General features: G+C 41.2%; 1 protein-coding gene across 1 annotated transcript in view; it reads left to right on the forward strand.

The window, feature by feature from the left end:
- The window catches only part of LOC139452422 (Fanconi anemia group I protein-like), a 46,022-nt gene extending 34,154 nt beyond the window's left edge, over positions 1-11,868 (forward strand). Inside the window, exons 26-33 of the mRNA XM_071233892.1 lie at positions 422-549; positions 2,478-2,643; positions 3,951-4,135; positions 5,193-5,309; positions 6,363-6,449; positions 8,365-8,460; positions 9,455-9,619; positions 11,017-11,868. Coding sequence (XP_071089993.1) covers positions 422-549; positions 2,478-2,643; positions 3,951-4,135; positions 5,193-5,309; positions 6,363-6,449; positions 8,365-8,460; positions 9,455-9,619; positions 11,017-11,163 — 1,091 coding nt within the window. The 3' untranslated portion in view covers positions 11,164-11,868. The remainder of the gene's footprint in view (positions 1-421; positions 550-2,477; positions 2,644-3,950; positions 4,136-5,192; positions 5,310-6,362; positions 6,450-8,364; positions 8,461-9,454; positions 9,620-11,016) is intronic.
- Positions 11,869-16,940: the final 5,072 nt, after the last annotated feature.

The raw sequence follows: 16,940 nt of genomic DNA on the forward strand, positions 1-16,940 counted from the left end.
ATGATGGCTCTCTGTAAATAATTGAGTCTGGACCAGACAATCCAGTGATTGACATCATGAGCATCGATCCACACAATTGGGATTCGATGACATGCATCAATCAAGCCAGCTAGCCTGACCACCAGATCTGATCTAGTGTAATATGAGTAGTCAAGCTTAGTGAAGTAATTTGATGATTTCATTCATTCTCTGAAAAGTTATGGCGAGGTATAGTTCAACATCTGCTGTAATCGTGTATGCATATCATGGCAAGTTGGTGTTATTCTGAAAAGAATACAACGTAAAGACCTGTTCTCATTTGATGTGTATAGTCACACAAGTCTGTATTTTGGAAACCTGACTTGTATTAAATTTATTGGCCGACCACCAGTGCCCATTACATGTTGGTATTTGTCATGATAGTCAATGTCCTGTGTTGTAGATGACATGGCCGCCTGCAAGCATCTCCTGGGGACACTCCTGTCCCTCACCCAGCAGATGAAGAACCTACCCCTGCTGCTTCGTGACCTGGCCCAGGACATCCACAGTCAGCTGGGGGACACAGACCAGGTAGGAGGGGATGGAAATATCTACAGTCAGCTCGGGGACACAGACCAGGTAGGAGGGGGTGGGGACATCCACAGTCAGCTGGGGGACACAGACCAGGTAGGAGGGGGTGGGGACATCTACAGTCAGCTGGGGGACACATACCAGGAAGGAGGGGGTGGGGACATCCACAATCAGCTCGGGGACACATACCAGGAAGGAGGGGGTGGGGACATCCACTGTCAGCTGGGGGACACAGACCAGGTAGGAGGGGGTGGGGACATCTACAGTCAGCTGGGGGACACATACCAGGAAGGAGGGGGTGGGGACATCTACAGTCAGCTGGGGGACACATACCAGGAAGGAGGGGGTGGGGATATCTACAGTCAGCTGGGGGACACAGACCAGGTAGAAGGGGGGTGGGGACATCTACAGTCAGCTGGGGGACACAGACAGGGTAGGAGGGAGTGGGGATATCCACAGTCAGCTGGGGGACACAGACCAGGTAGAAGGGGGGTGGGGATATCTACAGTCAGCTGGGGGACACAGACCAGGTAGGAGGGAGTGGGGATATCCACAGTCAGCTGGGGGACACATACCAGGTAGAAGGGGGGTGGGGATATCTACAGTCAGCTGGGGGACACAGACCAGGTAGGAGGGGTGGGGACATCTACAGTCAGCTGGGGGACACAGACCAGGTAGGAGGGGTGGGGACATCTACAGTCAGCTGGGGGACACAGACCAGGTAGGAGGGGTGGGGACATCTACAGTCAGCTGGGGGACACAGACCAGGTAAGTGGAGGGACATGCACAGTCAGCTGGGGGACACAGACCAGGTAAGTGGAGGGACATCCACTGTCAGCTGGGGGACACAGACCAGGTAGAAGGGGGTAGGGACATCTACAGTCAGCTGGGGGACACAGACCAGGTAGGAGGGGGTGGGGACATCTACAGTCAGCTGGGGGACACAGACCAGGTAGGAGGGGATGGGGACATCTACAGTCAGCTGGGGGACACAGACCAGGTAGGAGGGGGTGGGGACATCTACAGTCAGCTGGGGGACACAGACCAGGTAGGAGGGGGTGGGGACATCTACAGTCAGCTGGGGGACACAGACCAGGTAGGAGGGGGTGGGGACATCTACAGTCAGCTGGGGGACACAGACCAGGTAAGTGGAGGGACATGCACTGTCAGCTGGGGGACACAGACCAGGTAGGTGAAGGGACATCCACAGTCAGCTGGGGGACACAGACCAGGTAAGTGGAGGGACATGCAGAGTATGCAGGGGAAACAACCCAAATAGGGAGGGGCTAGAGTCAGGGTACAGTCAGCAGGGGGAGGGACATGGACCAGGTTTGAGAGAAGGGACATGTTCAAACAGTTTTCACAAAACAAAATCACAATTACCGTGACAAAGTTCAAAATTTAAATAAAAAAGTGTGATACTGTTGATGCTACTGGTAATCAAGCCAAGAACTTGTAAGATTTCATGTTAAATATTAGTCCAGAACTAGCTCAACAACGTCCCTAACAAAAAGCTTGTATCCTTAATGGCAACAACAACAAAAATATGGCAACTTGTAAGACTCCATAGGGTTATGCACAAATTATTACATCAAAGAATTGACTCTGAATTCAGATTTCATTTTCAGCCCACCTGTGAAGATCCGGGGTAGAATATAGGTCTTCAGCAACCCATGCTTGCTGTTAAAGGCAACAGGTGGGGTCGGGTTGTCAGGCTTGCTGTCTTGGTTGATGTATGTCATCGTATCCCAATTGCGTGGATCGATGCTTATGATGTCAGTCACTGGATCGTCTGGTCCATACTCGATTATTTACAGACCGCCGTCATATAGCTGGAATATTGCTGAGTGCGGTGTTAAACAACAAACAAACAAACATTCTCAGCCCCCTTGAGGGATTGCTGCTAAAAACATGTACTGTTTGTGCAGGAGGTGGAGGTGGAGGACAAGACACACATGGCCCTGGTCACACACCGCACGGCACCCACAGTGTTGTTGATGGTGTTGTCCAGCACTGACCGGGAGCTGGACGATATCGACTGGTGTCTCACCTGGATGAAAGCAGACATTCTCTCGAAGCACAGACAAGAGGATGGTGAGAAAGTGGTGGATTTGTTTGTTTGTTGTTTTGTGCCTCTTTCAGTGACATTCCAGCTACATAGATAATTGAGCCTTTACCAGACAACCCAGTGGTTGATATTACGAGCACAATACAATGGCAAAGAGGTGTTATGACAAACCAAAGACACATATCTAGAGGTGTGCGGTGCACGGTATAACCGGTATACAGTTTCAATATCGCAATAAATTGCGGCCATTTAAAAAAAGTATTTCTTTTCATGTTTTAATTCGTTGTTTCAAAGGCGATCGATAAAGCTGATGTCATGTTCGATTAGAGTAACGTCCCTTCCTATATTATGACGCGATATGCTACAAGATCTCGCCATATCCGTGGTAACAAAATGGCGGATCACGACTGGGAAATCGTGAGAAATACTCACGGTAAATCCGATGTGTGGCAGTATTTAGGGTTGAAAAAGCGTAACATCGATCAAACAATCAAAGAAAATGTTGCTGTTTGTAGAAAATGTGAATCGTTTGTGAAATACGCCGGCGGAACAACAAACTTAAACACTCATCTTCCAAGACACCATCCGACTTTGGCAGGAAAGATAGATTCAGATGAATATCACAAAGTTGTGCAATGTGCATTTTTATTTGATTATTAATTGGATTGTTGTTTTTAATATTACTTCATTCATTATATCATAAGTTGTCAATTCAATTGACACACATAGACAATTATTACTCAATTTGCATTTGACTAGTCACACAGAAATATATCATTTTGACTTTTGGAGCTAAATAATAACACTTCCATTAGTTATTCTGACCTGGGATGAGATAAATGTGGAAGTAACAGATTCTAACAAACATTTACAATCAGTGGCAATTAACTAGACATTAGAAAGGAACATCTCTTTGACCTGATCCAGCTAATTAGAACTTTGACCTTTTAGTTTCTATTAGGTCATGTACAGAAAACTTGTATGTGAATTAATTTACAGCTGTTTCAACCATTAACCATTAACAAAGTGATGGTTCCTGAAACTTCTTTTGAGTCAACAGTCAAGACCCTGATTATCACTTCAATTGTTGTTCTCATATTTTGCTGCAAGTATTTGCGGGTGTACAAGATGATGGACTCTGACTACCAACACAAGCTCCTGCCATGTTAATTAAAAAAAAAGAAGTTAATTTAGAAATTTATTGTTTTATCAGCCACCTTTACTGAAAAGCACTATTACAAATCATGTCGCATCATGTAGTTAAAGGGACAAGAATTGTGAAGTTTTATGATTTCTGATAAAGAATGTAGAAACACTTGGTGCTGTGTTCCAGACAACATGTCCCAGGCTTTGACCCAGCGGGAGAACCATGAGAAGACAACGTGTATTCGACTCGGGCATCTCGTCACTGGCTACCATGAACTTGTGCAGACAGCAGTGCCGTATGGGTCATGTGTGGAGGCCATTTTGAAAACTCTAACCCGATACTATACTACTATCACAAACTACGTCAAATATGTGAGTGATCCTTTAAGGAGCTGAAATGGGTTGATGTTAATGATCACTCTTTAAAAGTTGTAGCAGATCATAAATTACTACACATGATATATGACTTCTTTGAGAGGCATTTAGAAGTTGGAGCACTAAGTATTCATCAAAGACCCCAATCGGTCATAATCCTTTTGGTGTTTATAATACTGGCTTCACCCTTTTGTTTACATTACAGGCTTCACCGGCCAATATGTTTTACCCTTCTGTGTACATAACGGGCTTCTCCACTCCAGTGTAACTGCATCTCAAACCTACCTACTCAACTGTATAAACACTGCCTCCTATCCTGTATATATACTTGTCAACCATACTCTGTACATCACTTGCTTGATAACAGTGTTAGAACCTACACCACAACGTCTCTCCTAATTGTATATAAAGAAGTTGTTCATTCATACATCTTATTTTACATGATTTATGAGTTTGGCATATTTTTGTCAGTATTTCAAAAACATATTCATCTATATTACTACAAGTTATAAGGGGGCACGGGTGGCCCAGTCATCTAAGACGCCGCGATTCGCTGTGCAGGGTTGCATCCCTTGGGCACGCCAGAAACCTATGATCGTGGTTTTGAATCCCGGTTTGCCCCGATTATGTTTCTAGGTTTGTCAACACCATACCCGTGCTCATGGGTTTCACCGAAGTGGTAAATGTCTGAGACCTGCATCACTATGGGCTTTCCTCCCACATTAAGCTGACACGCTGTGATATAACTGGAATATTGTTAAAAGCAGCGTTAAATACAACTCACTCACTGACTCACTGCTACAAGTTATAATGTGTTAGTGGTCACTTTGTCAATGTTTTACAGAGAGTCATTACATTTCTACATTCACAACACGTGACTGTATGAAAAGAAAGAAAACAATCATCTTTTCTGTGGTATCCATGGTAACTCATAAACCAGCTTTTGGGAGATTGATAGTGTTTTCTTTTTTGACTGTTTTTCTTCGAGCCTGTTTAAGCCATTACACCAACCTGGGCATAATATATTACTATAATCGACTGCTTAACATTGCAGTATCTGTCCCTGTATGCCAACAAGATTGGCCATTTGACAGCTCGGTTTGAGAAACTAGTGAAGCTGGTTGGGCGAGAGCTGACACAGAATGTCTACCCCTTCATAACCTACATACAGGTGAGTCTTAGCATTCCTACGAACCACCTCTGTGGTCTATTGGATAGAGTGTCTGACCAGAAAGATGAAGGCTGGTGCTCAATCTCATTAAAATCAGATCTTAGTTCTCGCTATGCTAAACAAAGATCTGAGGACATCCCATTAAGGTCACGTCAGAACGACCTTTCATCCAACCAATCAGAGCGTCACTTACCAGATCATGAAAGTGACAGTCGGAATGTGTTTTCTAATCATGCAACCACAAAATATTTAACATGGGGTATTCCGAACGACAGTTACGGGTTTTATGATTATATCCATACAATCTAGGCCATCTATAAGCAATTCCAGAATGTTCTTATCAGTTTTATTTTTTTTAATCGAGAACATGTCAAAAATGTTTCGAAGCGTAGTCGCCAGATTGAAACTAGTGTCGTAAAGCTCGAGGAAGCTGCCTTCTGATTGGCTAATGTCGATTTCTTGTCAGCCATTTCATTGGTCGGTCAAAATTCGCGAAAGGTTGTTCTGACGTGACCCGTAATAGGATGTCCTAAGATGTTTGTTTAGCGGTAGAGAAAACTAAGATCTGATTTTAATGAGATTGGCTGGTGCTTTGATTTGTCTGTGTCATACCACAAGACATTAGAGGTACTTATTCTGACCCTGACTGGGTTCAGCATAAAGGGGATTAAACAAGGAGTAAGCGTACTGTGTCTGAGTGGGGTATCCATGATAGACTGGGGCATGGCATCTCGGTCATCTAGCACTATAAAACTGCCTTTGAAATCCAATTCCTTACCTGGACACACATTAGTGAGTGATTCATTTCATTCAGTTGTCAGCAATATCCCGGCAGCATCACGCATCTTGAAGACTATTATGTTGTCTGTGCTAGATGACTTGAATCCCATGCCGTATTCTCAAAGATATTTCATTCTTTACGATTTTTTCAACGTATTAACATTCCCTGAATTACCCTGAAGATGCATGAGCCTGTGTACAGAGTGGTCAGATTGACTGTGAAGATGCATGAGCCTGTGTACAGAGTGGTCAGATTGACTGTGGTTGTTGTAGACGTGTGAGCACGAGCACATGCAGCAGGCTGTCGACAAGGTGAAGAAGGACAAGAAGAAGACTGGGGCGGCCGTCCAGGCAGGCAAGGTGAGGACCAGACCACGCCCATGTTTACCATCTTCCTGAAGCAAGGGAGTTAACTGACTGTACAAGTCCAGTTTCCACCCTTGCCGAACTACGCTGGAATAGTTATGTCCCTTCTATTGACCAATCAGATTCCACCTCTCATTTGCTTCAAATAATATGGCGTCACCCAGTGAAGATAACCTGATCGATTATCAAGTCTTACTTCGCGAAGGGCATCAAATCATGTGAGCACCTTGATTAAGAACATGACAAGATTTGGAAATTATTGACGGTACACATGCTTTGCAAATCCTACAATCGACCGAAATCTGCATGGCAGTTTATGAACCGGATGTCAATTTCACTACGTGGTTTTCATTGGACTAATCAGCCCAGCCAAATTATAACTCCATAATTCCAGCCTAGTTCGGCAATGGTGGAACTACTCAGTTAACTCCCTTGTCCTGGGTACATGATGTATACTGACAGCAGATTTTTCTATACTTTCTTGGTTTGCAGACTTTTTTTTAATGTTTATGGCTGGTAGGTAGGAAAAAACAAATAAGGAAACTACATTTCTACTTTGTTCAAGAAGTTATATCAATATGCTGTCATGTTTCAGTGTATATGAAGCTAGTCCTGTCAGTCTTATACCTTTTGACATTGTATGCGTACATTTTTAAGTGCTGAATATGTATGTTTACAGTGAGCAGATTAAAAAAAAATAAACTCAACTCAGCCAATACTTGTGATTTGATAGATTTTTTCTTGATGTCACCATACATGCCATACAATATTTCATCCAAAAGACATTTTCATGTGGAATCTGAAATTTTACAAATGGCATCTTACCAGTCCAGTCGAGTCTGCAAGCTGGAGTGACTTTGTTGAAGGAAAGGGTCAACTTTGAATCCAGGTCTCATTTATACCTCTTTGATAATCAGCCAGCTACGCATACTTTGTCCCACTACAGGGATATCTCTAGACCTGCTAAGACTGACATTTGACCCCAAGTCTGAAGGAGTTACAAGTAAAAATTTCCAAATTGGAATAACAAATTGCCAAGTTATATCTTTTTAGTACTTTTTAACTGAATCACCGGTAGATTGGGAGGAAACGTGTGCACAGCTGATTGCTGCTTCCGGCTTAGTTTACGAGAAAAGACACGGTAATCTTAATCTCTGCATATAAAACAATGCCTTGGAGAGCAGGAAATACATTTTAATTGGTAAATCATCATGTCTTGTGATGTTTTATATCAAATTTCATACTTTTATTGACCATGTTTGTTATACCTGTTTATTCACCTGAATTCGCTGAAGGGTTATGATGTGTTTTTATTAAAGTGCATATTAATACTCGATAAATCTTTTTTTTTACACTATGAATCATAAACAACTTCTATTCTAATCTTTTTTTTAAGCTCTGAAAGGTGCAACGTAGATAGTGTTAGGTAGACAGAGCATGTATACTGTTTTGTTGGTCATCTACCACCTACCTTACCTTCGTTAAACCGCTGATCATCTATAACGCTCATCAATTATTTGGACCCTAAAGATAGCGTTGTAGCAAGGGATCACTGTAATAACTAATGTATGGCTTTGCACATATGACATGCATTTCAATGACAGCAGGACTAATAAACAAGGAGAGGCTTTATTGTTCAGTAACTTCAGTTTCACATTTTTGGATTGAATGAAATATTTAAGATGTCCTTGAATTTAAGAAATTAAGGATTTTTGAGCAAATCCCAATTTGAACAAGATAACATTTTTGTTTCCATTTTGTCTGGGGAGCACATATACGTCCATGCACTGAATGAACAACTGCATCAGAAGTTCATGGAGGGAAACATGAAGATATGATGCTGGGTTTAGTCTATTTATGATTTGCTGTCAGTATCGTCCTGTGTGTATGTCCATGTGTCATGTTTCAGAATCGGGCCATGAAACAGACCAAGACAATTCCAAACTTGATCTATGCTATTGAGCAGTTTGAGAGGTTCATTATACAGCTGGGCAAGAAGTCCAAGGTGAGAGGCTGGCTGCATGGGAGTGAGTGAGTTGGTTGGGATTAAAGCTCTTAATAGTAACACAGGGTGTTCATTTCATGTGTGGGGTAAGTTGCAGCTTCAAGATATTTCTCAATTGCTGGAACCCATAAGAATGGTATGCCTGAAAAAAACCCAATTATCCTGATTATTATTGACTCAGAATATAAGTTAGCTACGCAGTAAATTGCAAAGAACTACGAAGAATGAAGCATGGTTTATGTCATGATAAAACAATTGTTCAATCATGGCATCATTTCTGGAGATTGGAACATGCGCTTGCAACTTGATGTCGTAATTTGGAAGACATTATTTTTGAGGGGGCAGTGTTCCTCATAGATGTAGCTGGACAGTGCAGATGAACGCAATGGCTGAAAGATCGCACCCAAAAGTGGGAGAGATATGACAATCAGTATTAGGAAAAACGGAGCAGATAATTGACATGAAAATTGAGACAATACCTAACTTAACCCCCCTGTACATCAAATGGTGTTGTCCTACATTGCTGAGGTCGGATTGTATCCAGTGAGTCATCATGATTTAAATACGGGTAAATGTTTATAAGCTTGTACAATTTATTGACATCATTAACAACGCTGTACAAGATATTGATATCACACATAAGAAATAAACGACTTGTGGTCGTTGTTTATCATACAAGAAAACACTGCAGGGAGTATAAACCACACAGGGCAGCGCCCCTCATGGTTTATTCTCCCTGCAGTGTTTTATTGTACGATAAACAACTTCACCTTGTAGATTATTTCTTAAATGTGATGTCAAATGTGATCTAGTTCCTTTCAGAGATTCAAGCGGTGTTTTTAGCTGAAACAATTAGAATAATGGACACACATCATTTGAAAGTAGATTTTGCACAGGCTGTTAAAACTAGTTCATGGCCTAATGTGCTTTGATCAATGTTAAATGGACCCCAGATTTTCCAATGGCAATTTGAAAACATTTTGCATTTCTAAAGGTGAACTTGATGGACTACATGAAAGTAAGCACATCACGCGACTTCCGTATCAACGTCGCAGCGGTACAGGCAGTGATGGAGGATGAGTCTGACAAGGACGAGGAAGAGATGGAGCAGGAGGGAGAGGCTGGCGGGGAACAAGAGGAGGGGGGCCAAAATGGGGAGGTGAGACAAAACTCTGAGACAGGAGATTGAACATGACATTGTTTCAAGATACGGGTTAACATGGAGCTACCTGAATAGATTGTTGTGTTTGTAGTTAAACGTCACACTCAGCAGTGTTCCAGTTATATGATGGCAGCCTGTAGATAACTGAGTCTGGACCAGACAATCCCCCGATTGATATTGTGAGCATCAGTCCATGCTGTCAGGGTATGATGACACACAAGTCATCGAGTTTGACCTCCTGATCCAACAAGCATAGTTTGCTGAGGACAAATTCTAACCCACAATAGGACAAGTCAAACAATATGTACAGAAGAAACATAGTTTTATTTTCATTTACCAGAGGACACCAAAATTCAGTAATCATGATAATTGTACTATTCTTACAGCTGTATAAGTGTAGATAGTGTGAGCAAATTAAAATTTAACGTGGCATCAGCATTATTTCAGCAATATAGGTGAGGTAAAATTGGGTTTAATGTCGCGTCCAAGATTATTGCACTTCTATCGCGACGTGCATGCGTGTGCGTGTGTGCGGGTGCTAGTCTGGACTGATGCTGTTTTATAGTTCTAGCACACTGAGATACCATGCCGCAGTTTAACATGAATACCCCACTCAGACACAGTATACTGACTCCGAGCTGACCAGTCCTTGTTTTAGCCCCTTTATGCCGAGCGCCAGACAGGGTAACAAGAAGTACCATCTTTTAACATTTTTTGGTATGACGCGGCCGGGGATCGAACCCCAGACCTTCCGCTCTCCAGACAGACCCTACACCTCGGAGGCGGTCCTGAGCAATGTGGACACTGTGAAAAGCAACATTCACTCTCTTGAAAAAATAAATAAAAATTCATTTGTCTTTTAAAAGAATTGTGAATAAGTAGTTATGAGATTTAGCATTCATATTTTACTTGCCCCCGTGGGGATTCCGGGTTAGAAATGGTCCCCAGCATATACTGGTCGTAAGTCAACCTAATGGACCAGGTTGGTCAGACTCCGTGACTTGGTCAATTGCATGTCATTGTACCCTGATGGTGTGGATCGTTGTTTCCAACAACAATCACTGGATTGTCTGGCCCACGCTTATATACAGGCCACTCTCATATAGCTGGAATATTGTCGAGAGCCACATTAAACAAACATATTTTGCTTCATAAAGTGGAAGATGTTTACTATTATAACAGTAACAAGTATTTGAATGCATGAGTTTTGATCAGTTACCTTCTGCTTACACAATCAATCACTGGCCTGTCTAGTCCAGAGTTGATTGTTTACGGGCTGCTGACACAGCTGGAATATTGTTGAATGTGACATTAAACGACAAACCAAATAAATCCAAATTATCTTAGTCTGTAGCTTTTGGATCAGGTCGGTAATTCTTTGTTCTTGTTCCCAGCAGGCTTCAGAAAGTGAAGGCAGTGACGAGGAGAACCATGCTCCACACAACACAAACCCTGCTGATGAGGATGAAGCGGCGCCTCCTACCAAGAAGAGTAAGCTGGGCCGTGCAGCAGGCCGTGGGAAACGCAAGACAGCCAACTGAAGGGGATCTATATATCTCAACAGAAATAATTGGGGTGAAATAATTAATGTGACATAGAGCAAAGTAGGAAGGAAGTTAAAGCCGTCAACAATTTTGTCATCATTGGCATTATTGATGAAAGTGCCTATAACATTGATGGAAACATCCTCCTTGTTAAAAAAAAAGAGTGGGCGGTCGGGAAGCCTAGTGGTTAAAGCGTTCGCTCGTCACGCCGAAGACCCAGGTTCGATTCCCTACATGGGTACAATGTGTGAAGCCCATTTCTGGTGTCCCCTGCCCTGATATTTCTGGAATATTGCTAAAAGCAGCGTAAAACCATACTCACTCACTCAAAAAAGAGTGTCAAAATACCAATTCTGGTCATATGCTTTTCTGAACTGGCATCAGCTGGTCTATTTAGGTAGTTGTGATTGTGTGTCCTTCTGTCTGGATGTGGTGGACACCAGCTCCTACTATCCACCACCAGTTTTCTTCTCCAAGCTCTACTTGTAGGCTGTCAAGTTATACTGGTATGTTATCGGTAAATAATTTATTACCTTGATCCCCAATTGTCCATATTGGTTTGAAAATGATGAAATGATAGGTCCTTTCCAATGAAATTTCTTTAATAACTGTTGTTATTGCTTAATTGTTCAGCTGTGGTGTGCCATCATCATGACTATTAGTGTGCACCAATGATATGTATTAACTTGATTATGCTTCCCAAAATAGTGCTGTTATCATTTTTTATTATCTATTGTAAAATATGTAAATATATTGTACACACGATAAACTCTTTATCTTATTTTCTTATCAGAAACTTCCAAATATTGCTTGTAGATGTGGTATGAACCATTGGTGCAATTGTCCGTGTTTGGACTCAACTTGATTTTGCTTACTGTGACACCAAATAATGGGAAAAAATTATGTAAGAGGCGACTAACGTGGTCAGGCTCGCTGACTAGGTTGATGCATGTCATCGTATCCCAATTGCATGGATCGATGCTCATGATGTCCATCACTGGATTTGTCTGGTCCAGACTGGATAATTTACAGACCGCCGTCATATAGCTGGAATATTGCTGAGTGTGGCATTAAACAACAAACTGAAGCTTATTTCGTCAGATTTTCGCAACATGAAACTCCTAAATATTGCTCTTGATTTGGTATGAACGATGGGTGGAATTTTCTGTCAGCTGAACTAGTCTCAGCACTCACAACTCAACACACAAGAATGTGTCAAACAAATGGTTTATTTCACCATAACAAAATAACCATCAGTTCAACTGATAACTGTCAATATTTGTTTTGAGCAATAATTATTATGGAAAATACAGGCAGCTCATGGAATGGTAATTTGGTTAGCACAGAAACAAGTAGGGAAGTTTCAATGAAATGAATTGAAATGGAAACCTTTGTTTAACTTGTGTGTGACCCACAATAAATGAATAAAGAACCAGATTGTACTGCAGGAAATGCATATCCTACAAAAGAAACATGTAACATTACTGAGCAATGATTTAATTTAAACTAAACAGTTTGTTTCCATGTTTAGCTGGAGACAGCAGTTAAAGAAAATTAAACACATTTATTTTGCATAACATAATTTAACAGTTTACTTTGTGGCAAGACTTTTGTTGCATGTTATGAAGAAAGAATTAACTTGCAACCCTCAATCATAATTATGAATGCTCTAAAGATTTTCTGACATATACTAGCTTACTGAGGAAATTATGCATGCATTGAAAATGAAAAATTACACATTATCTTTTAAGGAACCCATACTCTAAATAAACAGGAAATTAAGATTCATTTTTGATGATTCAACAGTGTTCACAAATTATAGTTTAGCCATACTTTCACATTTTGTTGATCATTATGAAAAATTTTTGGAAGAGAAGATCAAGGATAAAAATCTACCTGTGTCCAAGTTCATGGGTTCAATAAACTTGTCCGTGTGTCTCTTTATGAAACATGGTCTCATTTTTAGTGAATCATAACAGACAAAAATGATCACCATACAAATGACGAGAGGAGCATGGATTGACTAGGTGGAGTTCACAGACTAGTCTAAAAAGAAAAATATCATAAATAATACATATAGAACATATTTTGAGAATTTTAACAAAACAGAACTTGGATGGAATGTTCAGTTCCAATTCTCATACACATTTAAAGGTAGTCTTCAAGCAGCCATTTCACAAACACCTTTGGTGTAGACCTGTGTTACAAAAATACAAGCCAATGTTTACTCAGTTGTTAGTGTTGTGAGATACGACCAATCACATACTGCTGGCGAGATACGCACAATCATGTACTGCTGGCAAGATACGACCAATCACATACTGCTGGCAAGATACGACCAATCACATACTGCTGGCGAGATACGCACAATCACATACTGCTGGCAAGATACGACCAATCACATACTGCTGGCGAGATACACACAATCATGTACTGCTGGCAAGATACGACCAATCACATACTGCTGGCGAGATACGCACAATCACGTACTGCTGGCAAGATACGACCAATCACATACTGCTGGCAAGATACGACCAATCACATACTGCTGGCGAGATACGCACAATCACGTACTGCTGGCAAGATACGACCAATCACATACTGCTGGCGAGATACTCACAATCATGTACTGCTGGCAAGATACGACCAATCACATACTGCTGGCGAGATACGCACAATCATGTACTGCTGGCAAGATACGACCAATCACATACTGCTGGCGAGATACGCACAATCACATACTGCTGGCAAGATACGACCAATCACATACTGCTGGCGAGATACACACAATCATGTACTGCTGGCAAGATACGACCAATCACATACTGCTGGCGAGATCCGCACAATCACGTACTGCTGGCAAGATACGACCAATCACATACTGCTGGCAAGATACGACCAATCACATACTGCTGGCGAGATACGCACAATCACGTACTGCTGGCAAGATACGACCAATCACATACTGCTGGTGAGATACGCACAATCATGTACTGCTGGCAAGGTACGACCAATCACATACTGCTGGCGAGATACGCACAATCATGTAGTGCTGGCAAGATACGACCAATCACTTACTGCTGGCGAGATACGCACAATCACGTACTGCTGGCAAGATACGACCAATCACATACTGCTGGCAAGATACGACCAATCACATACTGCTGGCGAGATACGCACAATCACGTACTGCTGGCAAGATACGACCAATCACATACTGCTGGCGAGATACGCACAATCATGTACTGCTGGCAAGATACGACCAATCACATACTGCTGGCGAGATACGCACAATCACATACTGCTGGCAAGATACGACCAATCACATACTGCTGGCGAGATACGCACAATCACATATTGCTGGCAAGATACCACCAATCACATACTGCTGGCGAGATCCGCACAATCACGTACTGCTGGCATCTTATAGACGGCATTTTGTTGTGATGTCACATTTCACTTCACATCTTCCAGCTTTCTAATATGACTTGATGACCATCTTAAAGCTCAAGGAGTCAATGAGAAGTTACTGTATTCAACTCCAACATCAATCCAGTTGCTCCAGCATGTCAGCAATGTGGGCACATACATGTAATATGCCTAATGAGAGCAACAGTGACTCATGCTTATCTACGATCAAGGGCATAATGATTCCCCCAAACATTCGATGCATCATGATCCTCTGTGCCATGATATACATATTGTATCAGTAGGTCATGTATACTAACCAACAATACAAGTACAAATGAAGGGAAATATCTCAAAAGTTACTTTTCACAGATCATATCGCATCCTCATTATTGGGATGCGTATCATGTTGCAAGGAAGTGTATTGCTGTGGTCTTACTTTGTGGCAGAGGTTTGGACTGGGCTGCTGGCATAGCAAGAGTCATGCTTTCACGTATCATGTATTGTATTGCTACACACTATTACAGCCCAATTACATATACTTTCGCAGCACCTTCCTTATCAGCATATTAACTGGAACTGGAGATCTATAGCATGAGAGAGCACTGATGATGTTTAGGTTGAAGATGATAACCGATACCAATGTAACACGATATTCTTGATAAGGGCACATTCAATTAGTTCCAAATAAGCAAAAGCACTAACATTCAAAAACATAATGAAGATGGTTGAGAAGATTATTCAGCACAATCACAAAAAATTCCCATTTAAGTATCTGTAACATAAACATGGCAATGGTAAAAGTCACTTACACACAAATGTTTGCTTGACTTGACTTATTCAAACTGAAATAAATACTCAACATTAATGAAATCTTACATCAACACTACATCCAGCACTAAACAAAGGAAGTTGAAGAAAGCAAACCAAAGACAAAACATGGCTTGCAGTGGTAACAATCTCAAACCTGCTTGTATACAGAAGTCAAGTATACATACATGTATATTCAAGATATATATTTATTTGACATATAACTTTTTAGTTCGTTATTCAAACTTACATGAGCAATAAGTCCCATTTCCCAATGAAATACTCAAAAAAAGTTAAGAGTCACCCGATTCTTTCAAATTACTAAGGTTAATCTATCAGAACAAGGCAAATTAACTAGAGTAAAATGAAAGAATCCGGTGATCCTTAACTTTTTTTAGTAGTATATTTAAAAAAAGTTTTGCTTAATATGAAATCATACAGGTATGAAAAAACATGGTTCCTACTGACTGAAAATAAAAAGAATTCATCACAAAAAACAAAACAACAAAAGATAATGTTAGGATGCAAAAATAAATCACACCTATTGAGAAAATATACTACTACTCAAAAGAAGTTAAGGATCATCTGATTCTTCCATATTACAATAGTTAATCTCTAATGCCATGACAGATTAACATAACCAATATGAGAATCGGGTGATCCTTAACTTCATTTGAGTAGTATATCTATTGACCAAGTAATATTTACCTTTCTGTTGTATGCATACTTTACCGTATTAACTGAAACACAGCATGTTCTTAAAGTCAGTATAAACAGGCACGCATTAAGGGCATGCCAGACAAGACAGAAAGCCAAGGAAGTAAGGAGATGTCAGACACAATGTCAGGTCACTATCAGTACTTCAGAGTTTTGTATACATTACATTCATCCACCAATACAACTGTGAATATGTGTGTCACTTTGTGGTGTAGTTGCCACTTTTGAACAATGAATCATGTAAAGGATAGGAAGCCAGCGAGTGCTTTGACCAATGAACACTTAGCTGACATCAAGGTTTGGTCATATAGCAATATTCCAGCTATATGACAGCGGTCTGTAAATAATCAAGTCTTGACCAGACAATCCAGGGATTGATATCATGAACATTGATCCACCCAATAGGGATCGATGACATGTATGAACCAAGTCAGCGAGCCTGACCACCCAATCCCATTATACGCCTTTTACGACAAGCATAGTCGACTTTTACGGCAACCATGGGTTCCTGAAGTCCTATTCTACCCTGGATCTAGGTCCTGACATCAAGGGTAATGTTTCTCTCTCGACAACATGGATAACATGTGTCATGGCCTTGGGACTATCTGCTCTAGACAGTATTTCAATGTCAGGCATCCAGAAGGGCTAATTGTTTTCCTTGTGGGTTATACAGCCTCATTTCGGTAAGATATGAAAAAAACAAGCATGAAATACTTATATCCCCCGCCAAGTCAAAGTCGTTGCTTTGGAATTTGAAAAATAAATTTGTAAAAAATCCCAAACTATCAAAGGGCACCAGTTCGCCACTAGACCTATCTATGTGCCAAGTTTGCTTAAGA

This window comes from Haliotis cracherodii, unplaced genomic scaffold (genome assembly GCF_022045235.1).
Source record: "Haliotis cracherodii isolate W230 unplaced genomic scaffold, xgHalCrac1.p SCAF_9, whole genome shotgun sequence".
NCBI classification, from domain to species: domain Eukaryota; kingdom Metazoa; phylum Mollusca; class Gastropoda; order Lepetellida; family Haliotidae; genus Haliotis; species Haliotis cracherodii.